We start from the raw sequence: 18,125 nt of genomic DNA, 5'->3' as shown, positions 1-18,125 counted from the left end.
CATGTGTCCCATTACGAGGAGACTTCTGAAGATAGACTCCAAGCATTTTTGGAGTAACAGACTAGATTCATGCGAGATGTAGCAGAAATCACGGAACGAATTCTCAATATTGTTGATAGAATTGAGTCGGAGCCTATCGTCGACGAGGAAGGGGTTTTCCCATCCCAAACTCAAGAGGAGACTATGAATGATGATGAGGGTAATACACCTAACTCTAGTCTTAAGTTGAATGTCGAAGAACCTCCTGATAGACCCTTTGAGATTGAACAGACCGATGACCCTTGTTGCTCACTCCCTCGACCATTGTCATCTCACCATGCATCGACTATAGTAGATTTTGATATTCAGGATGATAGCTCTACGAGCAAACTTGGTACTCACATGATATTGAATTTTCCAATCTTTAGCACTTGTGATTATTTGGATGGGGAATGGAAGGTGTTATGACTGACTTTGAGGCTCCAGATGCCTTTAAGGACGTCGATGACATAGTAGTTATAGAGATTGGGGATAACTTGTTGGATTATTTACCTAAGGAAATTAGGGACCTTGACTTGGTCCCCGAGCCTATTGTCTTACCTTTAGAGTCTAGTTCGACCTTCCACATGATGTCAGACTCAGTTGTTGACCCCTTTTGGGACACTTCGGACGTCTTCCCTAGCATGTCTAGGGTATCCACTAAGCTTGAAGATGACTTTTTGCCTTGGACTGACCTCTTAGCCCTTCACTTGTATGTCGATCTTTTTGACGACTTTTTAGTCGTCACCCCTAGCATTCATGCTTACTTAGTGGACCGTGCATCCACTAAGTTTGCGATGACTTATTTTCGGTTTTTGTCTCACATGCACTTCTTTACTTTGATATTCTTGTGAGACTTTTAGCATTTTTATATAACTTTCTTTGGGTTGACCCCAATCTTCTGTCTTTTGCTTTATGATCGTGAGGTCTATTGAGATGGGTCTTAATGTTTGTGGGTAACATCTCTGGAAACCCTCTGCGAGACATAACTCGTGCTCTTGTGTGAAAACAAGAGAATCAAAGGCTAATTGCATAGCTCAATGCAATCGTGTATACCCGCGTTAGTGGTAGACTTGTTTATGGTCATGTCTTTTATGTGCTTCATTCTCACTATATTTTTGGATATTTTATGAGCATTTCTTATATGTTTTACTTCTAAGGCATGGTTTGTTCCAAGTTTGGGAATGGCGCGAGCTTGATATAAACTTGGAACCTCTTTATACATGAGTCTTGGTAGTATCATCTTTTATCTCTTTCGGTTATGGTAATATCTCTCCACTCTCCTCTTTAAATTGATGTGTCTCTTTATCTTTTTGTGAGTGTATACTTAGAACATTGAGGACAATGTTAGTTTTAAGTTTGAGGATGCGGGATTTGACCATAACCAATGCATGACCATGGGTTTCAAAGGTAAAAGGGTTCAAATTATCCAAAATTTGAAATTTTTTGAACATTTTGAGTAGATTTGCATGTGATTGTAGTGATAATTTTAAGAATGTTGATGCATATGTATCGAGTTTATAAGTTTTGTGATTGTTAGTGGCCTTTGCATGAAAGTCGAGTCTTTTAGTGTATGTGTTTTACCATGGGAATAACATCTTAGTGAAGAAGAAACATCTCTAAGAGACCCAAAGTAGTCATTAGTGGAGACTTAACCTATGTGAGAGCCCAAAACCTAAATTTTCCTTCGAGTGTACTCTTTCGCGCTAACTCCGAGTAGAATCAAGAGCTACTTAACCTCGAAACTATTAAAAGAGCTAATTTGATCTCGTGTGCTCAATTTTCTTAGCCACTAGGAGTGACATTAGGATAGCGAATTAACCTTGCCCTTGTACTCCATGAAACCCAATAAGAATGTCAACTAGAGGGAGGCGGATATTCCATCATCATCCATCATCTTATATCCCGATAATGAAGACATGAGAAGAAAGAATGAAGAATGTGAAAAACAAGTATGAAATGAAAAGTTGATTGCAAGAATAGAGTTGTGTGTGTTGTATCTCAATTGGTCCACATCAACATTTTATATATTAAAATAAGAACCAAAAGTAAATCTAAAGTAAAAGTTGAGTTTTTTTAGTGTTGCATTGGAGATGAATTTTGAATTGAGTATCTCAATAGAGCAACATAGGAAAGAGAAACTCAACTCATACTTGACACATTGGATTAATTGAGTTTTTGTTGAGTGTTGCATTGGAGATGCTCTTAGTGAAAATTGACAAATAACTTAGGGACGCCAAGCCAATAAGCCTAGTTTTATAAGGACCTAAAACTAAGTTAGTATTTTCAAATTGAATCGATCCTGTTCCGATTTGATGACGTGGTATGACAATTGACACGTCATCAAATAGGACCCAAGTCGGATACCATTTCGGCTCCAATAGACTTGTTGGTTATTAAACTCAAGTTGATACTCTGTTTTCTCTCTCTCTCTAATTCTTGGTGCTACAGAAGTCGATTCTCTCTCTCTCTAATTCTTGGTGCTACAGAAGTCGATTCTCTCTCTCTCTCTCTAATTCTTGGTGCTACAGAAGTCGATTCTCTCTTTCTAATTCTTGGCGCCTAATTCTTTCTCTCTCTCTCTCTCTCTCTAAATCAATGGAGTCTTCTGAAACTCGAGAAGTAAGTTATTTGCTTAGTTTGAAACTTTTTTGGATTCTGTTTGTTTGATTCTTTTTTTGTTTTAGACACTTAGAATTAGGGTTTTCGATGGTCATGATCATAATCTGTTTATGAACATGACGAGAAATGCAATAGCTCTTAATCTTGCACAACCCATCTTCTCTTCTGTCTCTTTTTTGTACATGCCTTTATGTTATTCAATTCTACTTGTCTTGAGAATTTTTCTTTTTTTGTTTTAGGAACTTAGAATCATGATTGTGGATGGTGATGACAACTTCTTGGAAGATATCTTGGGGATGCTTAAATCTTTCAGACATAAAGGTGTTGTTAGACTAGTTCTTGAAATTCTAATCTGAAAACTTATAACCTATTAGTGTTTTTGTTTGATTTCGTTGTTTCGATAAGGATTATATTATATTTTAGTAGCAAATATATTTACATGTTCTATTTTATCATATTTCAGCCACATTCTCTTCTCCTAGAGAAGCACTGTCTTTCCTAAGAGGGAACGAAAACGCATTTGATATCTTTCTAACTGGTATTGACATGGATGATTCGGATGGAATCGAACTTCACGAATACATAGCGAAAACTTATAACCTATTAGAATAGTTCTTGAAATTCTAATCTGAAAACTTATAACCTATTAGTGTTTTTGTTTGATTTCGTTGTTTCGATAAGGATTATATTATATTTTAGTAGCAAATATATTTACATGTTCTATTTTATCATATTTCAGCCACATTCTCTTCTCCTAGAGAAGCACTGTCTTTCCTAAGAGGGAACGAAAACGCATTTGATATCGTTCTAACTGGTATTGACATGGATGATTCGGATGGAATCGAACTTCACGAATACATAGCGAAAACTTATAACCTATTAGACTAGTTCTTGAAATTCTAATCTGAAAACTTATAACCTATTAGTGTTTTTGTTTGATTTCGTTGTTTCGATAAGGATTATATTATATTTTAGTAGCAAATATATTTACATGTTCTATTTTATCATATTTCAGCCACATTCTCTTCTCCTTTTTTTTTTTTTGTTGAACACATTCTCTTCTCCTAGAGAAGCACTGTCTTTCCTAAGAGGGAACGAAAACGCATTTGATATCGTTCTAACTGGTATTGACATGGATGATTCGGATGGAATCGAACTTCACGAATACATAGCGAAAACTTATAACCTATTAGTGTTTTTGTTTGATTTCGTTGTTTCGATAAGGATTATATTATATTTTAGTAGCAAATATATTTACATGTTCTATTTTATCATATTTCAGCCACATTCTCTTCTCCTAGAGAAGCACTGTCTTTCCTAAGAGGGAACGAAAACGCATTTGATATCGTTCTAAGTGGTATTGACATGGATGATTCGGATGGAATCGAACTTCACGAATACATAGCGAAACATACGGACATTGTTCTTATCGGTATTAAATTTTTACCTAATCATATTTATAGAAGCCTAATCATTTCTATAACCCTTAACTTTTTGTATATTGTTTCAGTGCTGTCAAATGCATTTAACGAGGATGCTGCCACGAAGAGTGTTGAATTAGGAGCGTCGGCTTACCTCATAAAACCGATCGATATCAAGTCTATACAAGAACTTCGGTTTCACGTAAAGCTTAAAAAGAAGAATAATTCGATGAAAGCAGACAAATATCCTGGCGAGAAAGACGAGACAGAGAATAAGGATAATACTTCAACGCGAAAGAAGCAAAGGGTTGTCTGGTCGCCCGAACTCCATAAGCAATTTGTTAAAGCTTGCGATATATTAGGAGACGAAAGTAAGAACCCTAACTATATAAATAAGAGTTCATTTTTTTTTCTGTTAGTTGGATTTGAAATTGGAATCAAGGTTTGAATTGACTTGAGTTAGATTTAAGAAAGTTTGTTTGTCTATGTCTAGACTCATCTCTCTGAGTTGGGTCGATGTTGGATACTTTTGTGTTAGAAGAGTTAAGATTCAAACGAGTCAGAGACGAATCTGACTCAGTTTATCATTTGGTCGAAATTGCAGAAGCTGTTCCTAAGAAAATTTTAGAGTTGATGAACAATCCAAATATCACAAGAGAAAGTGTTGCAAGTCACCTTCAGGTATGAAGTCAAGATAAGTGTTTTTTTCGGTTACTTGTTTCTTTTCTTGTTCAAGTGCTTATACATATTGAATATAACTCGATACAGCAATATCGACGATATAAAAGGAAAAGGGAGGATGAAAGGAATCTAGCCACTAGTCAGGCAGAAGCAAACACGGGTCTTGTCTCTGGCGAAAGACTTGAGCATCGCCAACCCATTCAGGATAGACTACAAAGTCGTAATTTACCTCAAGGACTGGTCAGGACACTCCCATATGCTTATCAGAGTAGTGAATTCAGCCCGGGGATGATGAGGCCAATGGCCATAGCTTGGCCACGACCAGTACAACAACAGCAACAAATGGTTACTCAAAGACTTGTTGATCATCCCCAACCTCCTCCTCATGAGTTCATTCAAGATAATAGACTACAGATTCGTAGTTCACATCAAGGACTCGTCGGGAGACTCCCACCATATACTTATCAGAGTAGCGAATTTAGCCCGGGGATGTTAACGCCAATGTACATAGCTTGGCCACGACCGTTACCACAACAACAACAAGTGATTAGTAGAAGAATAACAAGCCCAATGAGCCATGGAGACAGTGTTTTACGAAGAAACCAGAGTACTGCACTAACGTTACAAACACCAACCCAGAATACAGAGCATTTGAGGAGGCCTATCCAAACTGGAGTAAGACGGCCGATAGTACTTGGAACTGGTCATATATACGATTCATATCCTCAACCTTATGCTCAAGTTTATTTTCCCATGGGTTATGGAAATGACTTTCCTCCGAGTACTGAACTAACGTTACGAACACCAACCCAGAATACAGAGCATTTGAGGAGGCCTATCCAGACTGAAGTAAGATGGCCGATAGTACCTGGAACTGGTCATATATACAATTCATATCCTCAACCTTATGCTCAACTTTATTTTCCCATGGGTTATGGAAATGAATTTCCTCCGAGTACTGAAGTAACGTTACGAACACCAACCCAAAATACAGAGCATTTGAGGAGGCCTATCTGGACTGAAATAGGACAGCCGATAGTACCTGGAACTGGTCATACATTGAATCAGGGTTTTACACAAGGCGAGCTGATCTATCCTCAGAATACTGCAGATACAGCGGAGTTTGGCATTCTAAACGTAGAGACAGAGAACGAAGAAATGAACTCAGATGGAAATTCGACAGGTACCAATCACCAAGAGCCTCATTCGAATCAATAATCGTATAGAATTCACGAAAAAAGTGTAGGTAAGACTTTTGTTTAGTGCATTCTTTCTGTTTTCTTTTATAATGTTTACAAAAGGATTAATATATCGTAAATGTTGTTTCGTTTTTCTTCGTGACAGGAAGTTGAAGTTCGAACGGGCTAAAATCATAAGAAGCTATAGTGGGAGATTTTTGTACGTACAGCTTCTCGTGGGTTTTTTTTTGGTTGTCGATTCAAGTTCTCATTTGGTATTTTACTAGTTCATTTTAGTGTTTGATAGTTCCTCTTGCTGGTGGTCTAAGTAGTACTCTCATCATGGTTTTGTGTTTCATTAGGTTAGGAGCTTACTTCATGTACAGATTTAGGTTTGTTTAAACACGAACTTACTTCATGTGAACCTATTTCCTTTTCGAAGAATTACTAAGATTCGATCTTTGTCTTGTCAAATAGAAAGACGTACATATTAATACTAACCAATGTGAGCTTCATGGATGACCTGTAAAAATGGATTATTTGTCACTATTTCTTGTAGATATCGATATCTTCTTTTATTTTTAGTACTTTCTTAAGTGGATGGCTATCAACAAAATCAGAAAAACAGGGTTCTCGCTAGGATGGAATATTTGTGACTGTTTCTTGATTTGTAGTTAGTTTTAGTTAGAGAACAGGCTGGAGATCGATATTCTTCTATTATTCTCTTACATGCCGACTAACGAAAACGAAAACAAAGAAAATATAATTCCCACTCTCTTGTAAGACAAGGGGAAAAGAAGTGTGAAAATCAAATACCCACCGGGTATACCCTATCGGGTTCGGGCATGGGCGGGTGCCAGTCATGAAATTGTGCTCATTAGTTTTGTGACGTATTTTACTTTTAGGCTCATGAAATTTGTTATTGTCACACTCAACCTAACTCTAACCAGAATTTTAGCAAATAATGTCTTTTGTTCTGCTTCAAACCTTGTTTATGTAAACACACCAACAAGATATAAATCCAAAATTTATGATACAATGATGGCGATTCTACTTGACGTATAAACGATATGCGTTGTGAACAGAGTTGGTTCCTCGCTCATCTCTACAATTCAAGAAGCGTGTTTATCCAAGAAGGCCTTGGCCAGATTGCTGAAGCTCGTATTTACTGATCCAGCAGTAGCATACCGTTTAACTAATTCGATTACTTCAGGCTTCAAGATTTCTTCCTTGTTGGCAGGATTACATAGATAGTAAAGAGCGCCAAATGCATAATTCACCTGCCAGTCAATCAAGTTAGTAACACGGAACCTACAACAATTTATCAAAGGGTTGCTACATAAATCATTTAGCAATTTAGTATGTTCGGAATATCATGTCTCTCGAACTCTTTAAGCTCTTCTTGGGTTGAGATGTGATTTCTGAGCTTTTGAAGACTTACAGTGTTTCGAACTGGGCTAGATAAGCATTGAATAACCAGAGGGATTCCATCACATTGAACAATAACAGCGGCATTCGCTGGATCTGCGGAAAACAGATAAGATAATATTGTGGAGGTATAATAAATCCATATTTTATTCGATCAAATTAGATTACTCACCAACACAAGCATTGCAAACCCCACCTATTCCAAATTCGACAAGTTTCTCGTTCGGCTCAGTTATGCAGTCTAGGAATAGTTCCAATACATTGAGCTGTTTAAGCCAATATTTCTGAAATTATTCAGATATCCAAATATTGGTTAAGAAAATGAACGAAATTCTTGCGGCTCTACAAAGGGTCTTTACCTGGCGCAGAAACGTAAAGTTAAAAGGATCATAGGCGAAATTGGCTAGATGAGCAACTATTCTCTCCTTTGATTCTATGCATAAGCAGCAAGCCAAGTAAATGCAAAAGTCAGGATGATGATGGTGAACTCTAGTACAAGTAATTTAGACCCAACATCGAAAACTTAACTGATACTATCTTGGTATTTAGTATACATCATTAAACTACTAAGAAGTTTTCAGGAAATATGATCATGTTATGGGATAGACGCCATCAACGGGAAATAAGTCGCTCGACCCACCAGTGCAAGCCTATTAGTAGGGTCAAGGGGGAGGTAAAAGTAGCTACCGTGTAAGGCCCCGCACCCAAAATATGAGCACAAGAGACGTCCCGGCGATTCACAGAGAAGACTAAAATCCGACAAAGTCTCCTCAGAAAACACTCGGATTTCGTCTCTGTATTATATGCATTATATAGATAGAATGCACCATTAAGCAATGACCTTATAAATCAATAAAACAAGCATCAATACCTTCAGTAGTTGCGTTCTGAAACTCGCTAACCAACTCCTACACATAGATATAAAAATAGGTAAGAAAATGTTGCTACTTCACTGCATAATCAAACCCAAATAAATTCTTAATTTTGAATCACTTCAAACATCCTAGTTTGAACGAATTGGAATACCTAGAAAGCTCTAGATTAGCACCTCTGTAGTCTGTCTCGGCCGAGATGGCTGAGAATCTCGTGTCTCGCTCAGTCTCGGGAGACCTCTCCCGAGACGAGACTTAGACGAAACACCGAGTTAGGATTTGGCCGAGTTTCTCGCCTATCTCAGCGGATCCAGACGGGAACCAAGTACATAGTTTAGCACCACTAAATAGTTATCCACTTCAAAGTGATTAAGCTCCCCTTGCGTAAATGGGTAAACACAATTCCACCAAAAACTCACTAAATTGAAACAGGTATAATCAACAGAATCTAACCCATTCTTAAGGTAAAAGTAAACAACCCATGAATTGAAAACACTGGGTATATTATGAAATTAAGCAAGAGAAAGGAAGTACCTGAAGGTATTGAACCCTAGGAGTGCCATTTCGCCCTGTTCTTTCCTGTTGTCTTTGGTTGTTAGTAAACATCAGAAAGTGCTCTAGATATTAGTATTTCAAATGGGTAACATCATTCAAACCTCTGATAGACATTTTCTCAAACACTTTGTCTACTAACATTAAATAAATAAAAAAATAATCCCACCATGAAAGCAAACACTTGTCTAAATTAAAACCCAGATTAATGGGATCTCAAAACCCTTTCTTGGATCCCATTGTCCACACGGAAACCTAAACCAATTCTATATAGCGTAATGCCCCCATATATGAGTGAGTGTAAATAGAGTGTAAGAATATATCTCATTACATAAAGAATGTTAAAATACTCTAGGTTTTGATATGAACAAGGGGTGGAACCAAATTATCCCCTTAGATATGCATAGATTTCAGATAGAGAGATATTATAGTTGAGATAGATTATCCCAGCCCCCAATTTTGGAACCAATTGAATTCAATCTAGTAACAAGAATTTTGGTCAACTAAATCTTGGGTTGGTCAACTTAGTCCACTTTGAAACCGCTTGACTAAATATTAGGAGCATGTTTATATTACCACAACCTAAGTCCACATAGACAAATTAAATATTTAATTATTTTGTAAGTGCTCCATGAATATATTTTTTTTGAAAGAATTTAAGAGATAAGATAGGTTTGCGAGATTCAACCAGGATATATATCATGCATCAAAATATAATAAAATTATTTGATAAATGTGATCTCTGTTCAATTAGAACTTTTTCTTAATATCTTAAATCAATGTTGATTAAATAGATGTTTTTATTCAAAAACAATCTTTCAAGTAACAACAATACTAAATGGTCCGATTTTTTAGGGCGACCATAAGCCAAAAGGTAACTTGGTTGATCTCAACTGGTCCCATTGTAAGGAGAAAAATGCAACCCCCTCACTTTTTGCCCTATGGTTGGCTCCAAATATAGGGTCGTCTAGCAACGACCTAGTAACAATTAAAATTTCACTACATAGAGGGGTAAAACTACAACTAAAAAGTAAGGAATTGTCAAAATTAAAAATACTAAATTTAAGTGGCCGGGTGGACTAAAATAACAAATGATGAAAATTGATGACTCCATTAAGAGATAAACACTCTTAACAGAATTGGAAAGAGAAAATCTTGGAAAACTATAAAACCAAAGGAAAACAGAGGAAATCACAAGTCGATCTTGTGAATAAATCTCACTATCTTTTCTCTCTTTCTCTCTAAGATTCTCTCTCTCTCTCTTAAGCAATGGATACTTCTCAAACCCAAGAAGAAGATCAACAAGAAGTAAGTTCTTTTCTCTCTTACCCATTTTCACTTCCTTCTTCTTCTTCTTCATAGAACAGTCAACTATGTACCACTCTGTTGTTTATGATTCATATTATTGTGTTTAACATTCTGCAAAAAAAAAAAAGAGATTATAAAAGAAACACATTAAAGATTAATGGAATTGGAATATGGATTTGATTTTTTTTTGGGTTTTTTTTTTACAGGAAACTATGAAAGAACAAGAGATATTGAATACCAATACAATATCTAATAGTATGAAGGAAGAGAGTAATATTGGTTTACCTTCTGAGTTTCCATCTGGACTTCGAATTATGGTTGTTGATGACAAGTTTTCAGAAGAGCTCGTAAGGATGCTTAAATATTGCAGATATGAAGGTATTATTATTTTGGACTAGTTCTTGAAATTCTATTCAGAGAACTTCTAACCTATTAGTGTTTTTCTTTGATTTCAATAGGGATTATCTTATACTTTTGATCTATAAATTTACATGTTCTATTTGATCATTTTTCAGTTACCACATTCTCTTCGGCTATAGAAGCATTGTCTTTCCTTAGAGAGAACGAAAACGAAATTGATATTGTTTTAAGTGGTATTCACATAGATGATTCGGATGGAATTGAGCTTCTCGAATACATATCGAAAGATACGGACATTACTCTTATCAGTTAAGTATTAAATCTTTACGTCGTCATATTTATAGAACCCTAATTTTTCTATAACCCTTAACTTTTTGTATATTGTTGTAGTAATGTCAAATGAATATAACAAGGATGTTGCGATGAAGAGTGTTGAACTAGGAGCATCCGATTACCTTGTAAAACCGATTGATATCAAGTCTATACAAACTATTTGGCTTCACCTTGAGCGTAAAAAGAAGAATCATTTGAAGAAACCAGAGCAATATCCATGTAACTGTGATGAAACCCATAGACACCGAAAGTTGATAAAGTATGGAGTGGCTGAATCGTCTAGTTCTAGTGATGAAAGTGGAAGAAATGTAAAGCGGAAGAATGAAGCCGAAGAAGATGAGACAGAGAATAAGTATGGTACTTCAATAGCAAAGAGGCAAAGAGTTGTCTGGTCATCCGAACTCCATGAACAATTTGTTAAAGCTGTCGAAGAATTAGGACCCGATAGTACGAACCTAACTCTACAAATAAGAATGTATTTCTCTTTGACTCATGATGGCTGACTCGTCTCCCTGATTTGGGTCAATTTTGGACACTTTTGTGTCAGAAAAGTTGAGATTCAGACGAGTCAGACGAATCTGATTCATTTTATCATTGGGATTCAAAAACAAATACTAATTCACAATTTGCTTAAAACTGCAGAAGCTGTTCCTAAGAAAATTTTAGAGGTGATGGACAATCCAAATATCACAAGAGAAAATGTTGCAAGTCACCTTCAGGTATGAAGTCCAGATAAGTGTCCTTTTCGATTTCTTGTTTCTTTTCTTGTTCAAGTGCTTATAAATATCGAATATAACTCGATACAGAAATATCGACAATATAAAAGGAACGAGGAGGATCAGAGGAATCTAGCCACGAGTCAGGCAGAAGCAAACACGGGTCTTGTCTCTGGCGGAAGACTTGCGCATCGCCAACCGCCTGAACCCATCCAGGATAGACTACAAAGTCGTAATTTACCTCAAGGACTCGTCGGGAGACTCCCGTATGCTTATCAGAGTAGTGAATTCAGCCCGGGGATGATGAGCCCAATGGCCATAGCTTGGCCACGACCAGTACCACAACAACAACAAATAGTTACTCGAAGAACGGCAGATCCAAGGAGCCACGGAGACAATATTTCACGAAGAAACCAAAGTAGCACACGAACATTACGTACACCAACCCAAAACACTGAGCATTTGAGAAGGCCTATACCGCCCGAAATGGTACCCCCAATGGTAGGTATAAGTGGTCAAATATACAATTCATATACTCAACCTTATACTCGACTCGAATTTCCCATGGGTTTCTTACCTAGTATTGGGTATAACAATGGAAATGAATTTCCTCCGAATCAAGAAAATGTACCTAGTCATATGTTAAATCGGGGTTTTCCAGAAGGCGAATTGATCTATTTTCAAAATACTTGTATAGATACTTCGGAGTATGGTATAACCGTAAAGACAGATAACAAACAAATGAACCCAAGTAGCGGTGCTGTTTTGTCCATTCAAGATCGTAGCAATGGAAATTCGACTGAAACCAATCACCAAAGGCCTCATTCGAGCTAATCATCGTATAGAATAATTCCTCTAGCTGGTCTAAGTAGTACTCTCATGGGTTTATGTTTCATTAGGTTAGAAGCTTACTTGATGTACAGATTTTAGGTTTGTTCAAACAGGAACATACTTCATGTGAACCTGTTTGCATTTATTCTTTGTTCATTAGTGTAAGCTATTTCATCATTCGAGATATAATAAGATTCCATCTTTGTCTTCTCTAGTAGAAAGACGTACGTATTAATACTTGACCAATGTGAGCTTCATGTTTTAAGTGATTGTATTACTCGGTGTGACCCGCTAAAAATGGATTATTTGTCACTATTTCTTGGTTTGTAGTTGGATTTAAGGTAAAGTAGAGAGGCATGAGATGGATATTCTTCGTATAGAACCCTATGAGGTTTGTCTTAACTTTCCATAGTGAATGTGTAAATTCAACACGGTTCTTTCTAATTGCATTACTCACTAAGACCGGTAAAAACGTAATATTTAGAGCAGGGGCATGAGATTCATATTCTCCCTCCACCCCAATCAACAAAAACATACAACTAAAAAACATATACTAATTCGAACCCAATGTTCAATCCTACTCGGTTGCTAATTGAAAAAAAAATAGACTGCACTACTAATTGACCTTATCATAACAAGACATGAGAAAAGAGGTGTGAAAGGATCACAATGTCCATCTTTCTTCTCTTGTTCTATTATCCAGACGATCAACTTGGTGTTCAAAAAGCGGACAACCTCGAATTGGTGCTTCTTAACACTAAACTTGGATCCAGACTTGGGCTACTCGGGTTCTATTATCCAGACGGGTAACTCGGAGATTGAAGAAAGGCGGACAACCTAGAATTGTTGTTTCTATACATTGAGAGTCTAGGATCGAGACTTGGACCGAATGGGTCCGGTTAGGGCTTGACCTACCTACTACTATCTCTCCTTCATTTTCTAGAAAAGAACAAGCTCCTTTTTTTTTTCTTTTTGTCCTTTTCAGAGGAAAACATGGAGGCTTTTAAGACCAACGGTCACATGCAAAAATGTCTCTAATCAATTTTCAAATCAAACGTCAACTGGATGAATGAAGACAAAATAACAACCGTTGATTCCAAATCCATGGACCTTCAAGATTAGTCGACCGTTTTATATATCCCCTTTTTATCACAAACCCCCAAAACGGATCCTTCCCCATCTTCAAATTTAAAATTCCGACCGTTACTGAACATTGTTTTGACTTCTTTAATTCTTAAACAACTACTACCCTCTTAAAATCATCCCTCAATCATCCTTCAATCTTCAAGATTTTTCCAAGATTTGGTTTCTTTTTTACTTTCAATTTGAAACTAGGGTTCTTCTTGTTTCCCCTTTCTGGGGAGGTGCAAGAAAATGGTTCAGATGCCTTCTTCATCATCTTCATCTCCTGTAACTGTTACTGTTTCTTCAGAAGGTAAAGGAGGTGGGTTTAGATCTATAGCTTTAACAAGTCCAATCCGTCGTTCTTCTCTTTCTAAAACCCTAAATTCCCCTTTGAGTGGAAAAAGAGCTTCTTCAAGTGGTGGTGGAAGATATTCGAATTCGATTTCAAAAGATGAAACTGGTAAAGAAACTAGTAGTACTGAGTTTGTTAGTTATACAGTTCAAATCCCACCAACCCCAGATCACCAAACTATCTTTTCATCTCAAAATAGTCTTCCTGAAGAAGAACAAGAACCTAAAATCCATGGAAAACCAGATAGAAATCATATTTCTGGTACAATCTTTACTGGTGGGTTCAATTCCGTTACTCGAAGTCACGTAATCGAAAGCTCTACCGATCGTTCTGAAACGATGAAATCCATGACTGAATTGATTTGTGGTATGAATGGGTGTGATGGGAAAGCATTAAGAGATTCGAAAATACCTTGTGAATGTGGTTTCAAGATTTGTAAAGATTGTCATTTTGAGTGTCTTGATAGTGGGAAAGGAGAATGCCCAGGTTGTAGAGAACCATATAAGGAAGTTAGTGATGAAGATGATGAAACTGATATTGAAGAAGAAGAAGATGATCAACCTCGTCCGTTACGATCGATGGCAGAGCTCAGAAATGATAGTAATCTTTCAATGGTGAAATCATTCAAAGCTCCTCACAATCCTGATTTCGATCATAGTCGTTGGCTTTTCGAAACAAAGGGGACTTATGGGTATGGTAATGCTGTCTGGCCTAAAGATGGGTATGTCAATGGATCGACGATTAACGAGTTCGAATATCCTCCCGAGTTCAGGAAAGAAAGTGGTAGGCCTTTAACCAGGAAAGTTGGGGTTTCTGCTGCCATTCTTAGTCCATACAGGTATTTGTTCAAACCCCATTCATGTATCAGTAGATAGCTTTCATGGTTTTATGTTTCAATCGATTTAGCTCAATTTGCCATTGAAGTAGAAAAGTGGAACTTTTAGAACTGATAATGCCAATTACTGTTTTAAAATCTGATACCATTTTTTATTTACTTGCAGATTGCTTATGCTTATTCGATTCGTAGCACTAGGTTTCTTCCTAACTTGGAGGATTCGGCATCCGAATCGTGATGCGATGTGGTTATGGGGAATGTCAATTACTTGTGAAGTTTGGTTTGCTATTTCATGGCTTCTTGACCAGCTTCCAAAGCTCTGTCCTGTTAACAGAGTGACAGATCTTGCTGTTCTGAAAGATCGATTCGAGTCTCCGAGTCTTAGGAACCCGAAGGGAAGATCGGATCTTCCTGGTATAGACGTCTTTGTTTCGACAGCCGACCCGGAGAAAGAACCTCCTTTAGTCACTGCTAATACCATTCTCTCAATCTTGGCTGTTGATTATCCTGTAGAAAAGATTGCTTGTTATCTATCTGATGATGGAGGATCTCTTCTAACATTTGAAGCTTTAGCTGAAACTGCAAGTTTTGCTAGAACTTGGGTTCCATTCTGCAGAAAACACAAGATAGAACCGAGAAACCCCGAGGCGTATTTTGGGCAGAAAAGGGATTTTCTTAAGAACAAGGTTCGACTTGATTTCGTGCGAGAGAGAAGACGAGTGAAGAGAGAGTATGATGAGTTTAAAGTAAGGATTAATTCCTTGCCGGAATCGATAAGGAGAAGATCAGATGCTTATAATACTCAAGAAGAGATAAGAGCAAAGAAAAAACAGATTGAATCGGGTGACGAACCCGTTAAGGTTCCAAAGGCTACTTGGATGTCAGATGGATCGCATTGGCCTGGAACATGGCCATCGGCCGAGGCAGACCACTCGAGAGGAGATCATGCCGGTATAATTCAGGTACGCCACGACTTAGTTACTCATTACTAGCTTGTTTTCTATGCTAACTAAACACAATCTGATTTCGAGTTCTTGTTTCTCACTCCAGGCTATGCTAGCACCACCAAACTCTGAACCTGTAATGGGTTATGAAGCAGATGAAGAAAATTTGATCAACACAACCGACGTTGATATAAGACTACCCATGTTGGTGTATGTATCTAGAGAGAAGAGACCAGGGTATGATCACAACAAGAAAGCAGGGGCAATGAATGCTTTAGTTCGAACCAGCGCTATCATGTCTAATGGTCCATTCATTCTCAACCTAGATTGTGACCACTACATATACAACTCCTTGGCTTTGAGAGAAGGAATGTGCTTCATGCTAGATAGAGGTGGCGATAGGATTTGCTATGTCCAATTTCCTCAGAGATTCGAAGGAATTGATCCTAGTGACCGATATGCAAATCATAATACGGTTTTCTTTGATGTGAGTATGAGAGCACTAGATGGGCTGCAAGGTCCTATGTATGTAGGAACTGGCTGCATTTTTCGTAGAATTGCTCTTTACGGGTTTAGTCCTCCACGAGCCACAGAACATCGTGGATGGTTTGGTAGAAGAAAGAATAAGCTGTTTCTGAGAAAACCCAAGAAAACAGCAAAGCAAGAAGATGAAATTGTTTTGGCAATTAACGACGAAAACAATGAGGATAATGATGATGGAGAAATCGAATCTCAACTTCTTCCTAGAAGGTTTGGGAACTCCACTACTCTCGTGGCTTCAATTCCAGTGGCTGAATATCAAGGAAGACCAATTCAAGAACTTCAAGGAAAAGGAAAGCAAGGGAGATTAGCTGGTTCGCTTGCTGTTCCTCGTGAGCCATTGGATGCAGCAACTGTTGCAGAAGCCATTAGTGTCATATCTTGCTTTTACGAAGATAGAACCGAGTGGGGTCAAAGAGTGGGCTGGATTTATGGGTCTGTTACAGAAGATGTAGTTACAGGCTACCGAATGCACAACCGAGGGTGGAGATCAGTATATTGTGTTACCAAGAGAGACGCCTTCCGTGGGACAGCTCCAATTAACCTAACGGACCGACTCCACCAAGTACTCCGATGGGCTACTGGATCAGTCGAGATCTTTTTCTCCCGAAACAATGCACTCTTTGCAAGCCCAAGAATGAAATTCTTACAGAGAGTGGCCTACTTCAATGTCGGAATGTACCCGTTCACTTCGGGATTTCTCATTCTCTACTGCATTTTACCTGCAATTTCTCTAATCACAGGTCAGTTCATCGTGCAGTCACTCAGTGTGACCTTCCTACTGTTCTTGTTGATGATCACAATTACTCTATGTTTACTTGCCATCCTTGAGATTAAGTGGTCTGGGGTCACACTCCATGAATGGTGGCGAAACGAACAGTTTTGGGTTATAGGAGGGACGAGTGCTCACCCAGCTGCAGTTTTACAAGGTTTACTGAAAGTAATAGCTGGAGTTGACATCTCATTCACATTGACATCGAAATCTGCCACGCCCGAAGATGGAGATGATGAATTTGCCGAGCTTTATCTTGTGAAATGGAGTTACTTAATGGTACCACCAATCACAATTATGATGGTGAATATGATTGCCATTGCAGTCGGTGTTTCGAGGACAATGTATAGTCCATATCCACAATGGAGCAAGCTTGTCGGAGGAGTGTTCTTTAGCTTCTGGGTGTTGAGTCATTTATACCCATTTGCTAAAGGGTTGATGGGAAGAAGAGGGAAGATTCCGACGATAGTGTTTGTATGGTCTGGATTGATTTCAATCACTATTTCGTTGCTTTGGGTGTTTATAAGCCCTCCTTCTGGGGTTCAAGGAGGAGGATACTTGAAGTTTCAATTCCCTTGATACTTGGAGTTTGGTTTTTCTCCAATTATTCCTCTTAGTTTTCGATAGTTAACACTAAAATGAAGTTTCTCTCAACTTCGTAATGTAATTCTTCTCCTTCATTTTGGTTATAGATAGGGTTTGTTGTAGTTCATTTTAACATGTTTACTTGTTAAAATCTTGGATTGTTTTCGAGTTTCTATTTTTTACTGTAATGAAATGTGATTTTACTAACTATACATGTTTTTTACCTTATTGTAGTTCTTTTATTTATAAAGATATATAGACCTTAAACCCTAAAGTCTGGGACCCTACCATCGTATGACATAAAAGAAGATATCAGAGAATACTAGTTGGAGTTGTAAAGAGAGAGAGTCCTACTGTCATGAGAGCTCCATGTCTGTCTTTTCTTCTACCTTTTTGTTACCCCAATTCACAATAAAGCTATCTAATAAGAATCCATCCACTTTCTTTTTTCCTCTAGTAATCTTGTGCTACTACTACTCTCTTTATCTAACATAGATGATTATGACGCCTCTGAGCGGTCTCATTTGCACCACTCAAGCCAAAGCAAGCAAGTCCGATCATTTTGCAAGTCCGACATACAAGTTACCACCCGGTGCTTCGATGAAAAATGTTTTAAACTGCCATGTGTGCCACATTCTGTATACATTTTTAC

The 18,125-nt window shown here is 37.7% G+C and overlaps 4 protein-coding genes across 7 annotated transcripts; 3 read left to right on the top strand and 1 right to left on the bottom strand.

The window, feature by feature from the left end:
* Window positions 1–2,391: 2,391 nt before the first annotated feature.
* On the top strand, window positions 2,392–6,466 carry LOC147554914 (uncharacterized). 2 transcript variants are annotated; one of them, XM_086659960.1, is made up of 7 exons: window positions 2,392–2,640; window positions 2,880–2,961; window positions 3,923–4,072; window positions 4,151–4,432; window positions 4,666–4,742; window positions 4,830–5,984; window positions 6,087–6,466. In XM_086659960.1, the coding sequence occupies exons 1-6, from the start codon at window positions 2,617–2,619 to the stop codon at window positions 5,958–5,960; spliced, it is 1,746 nt and encodes a 581-aa protein (XP_086516086.1). In that variant the 5' UTR covers window positions 2,392–2,616; the 3' UTR covers window positions 5,961–5,984; window positions 6,087–6,466. The 2 variants fall into 2 exon arrangements, with proteins under 2 accessions (XP_086516086.1, XP_086516084.1); XM_086659958.1 differs by having other exon boundaries at window positions 4,830–5,988.
* A 406-nt stretch (window positions 6,467–6,872) lies between these two features.
* Window positions 6,873–9,314, bottom strand: LOC147554913 (uncharacterized). 3 transcript variants are annotated; one of them, XM_086659964.1, is made up of 6 exons: window positions 8,755–9,314; window positions 8,220–8,256; window positions 7,708–7,781; window positions 7,521–7,614; window positions 7,362–7,444; window positions 6,873–7,200 (listed from the first exon to the last, which is right to left on the bottom strand). In XM_086659964.1, exons 1-6 carry the CDS (start codon window positions 8,824–8,826, stop codon window positions 7,033–7,035), a joined length of 528 nt encoding a protein of 175 aa, XP_086516090.1. In that variant the 5' UTR covers window positions 8,827–9,314; the 3' UTR covers window positions 6,873–7,032. The 3 variants fall into 3 exon arrangements, with proteins under 3 accessions (XP_086516090.1, XP_086516091.1, XP_086516092.1); XM_086659965.1 differs by having other exon boundaries at window positions 7,545–7,614; window positions 8,755–9,141; XM_086659966.1 differs by lacking the exon at window positions 7,708–7,781 and having other exon boundaries at window positions 7,521–7,632; window positions 8,755–9,029.
* A 653-nt stretch (window positions 9,315–9,967) lies between these two features.
* On the top strand, window positions 9,968–12,562 carry LOC147554912 (two-component response regulator ARR14-like). Its single transcript, XM_086659963.1, has 6 exons — window positions 9,968–10,080; window positions 10,287–10,458; window positions 10,596–10,748; window positions 10,831–11,220; window positions 11,416–11,492; window positions 11,580–12,562. The coding sequence occupies exons 1-6, from the start codon at window positions 10,042–10,044 to the stop codon at window positions 12,321–12,323; spliced, it is 1,575 nt and encodes a 524-aa protein (XP_086516089.1). The 5' UTR covers window positions 9,968–10,041; the 3' UTR covers window positions 12,324–12,562.
* Window positions 12,563–12,975: 413 nt separating this feature from the next.
* Window positions 12,976–17,680, top strand: CSLD5 (cellulose synthase-like D5). Its single transcript, XM_086659957.1, has 3 exons — window positions 12,976–14,635; window positions 14,799–15,594; window positions 15,683–17,680. Exons 1-3 carry the CDS (start codon window positions 13,695–13,697, stop codon window positions 17,465–17,467), a joined length of 3,522 nt encoding a protein of 1,173 aa, XP_086516083.1. The 5' UTR covers window positions 12,976–13,694; the 3' UTR covers window positions 17,468–17,680.
* The last annotated feature ends 445 nt before the right edge of the window (window positions 17,681–18,125 follow it).

The sequence above is a fragment of the Eschscholzia californica genome, unplaced genomic scaffold (genome assembly GCF_041429995.1).
Source record: "Eschscholzia californica isolate CP2 unplaced genomic scaffold, dmEscCali1.0.p SCAF_2, whole genome shotgun sequence".
Taxonomy (NCBI): domain Eukaryota; kingdom Viridiplantae; phylum Streptophyta; class Magnoliopsida; order Ranunculales; family Papaveraceae; genus Eschscholzia; species Eschscholzia californica.
Note: the sequence above shows the minus strand (reverse complement) of the source record. Positions and strands in the feature narration are given on the sequence as shown.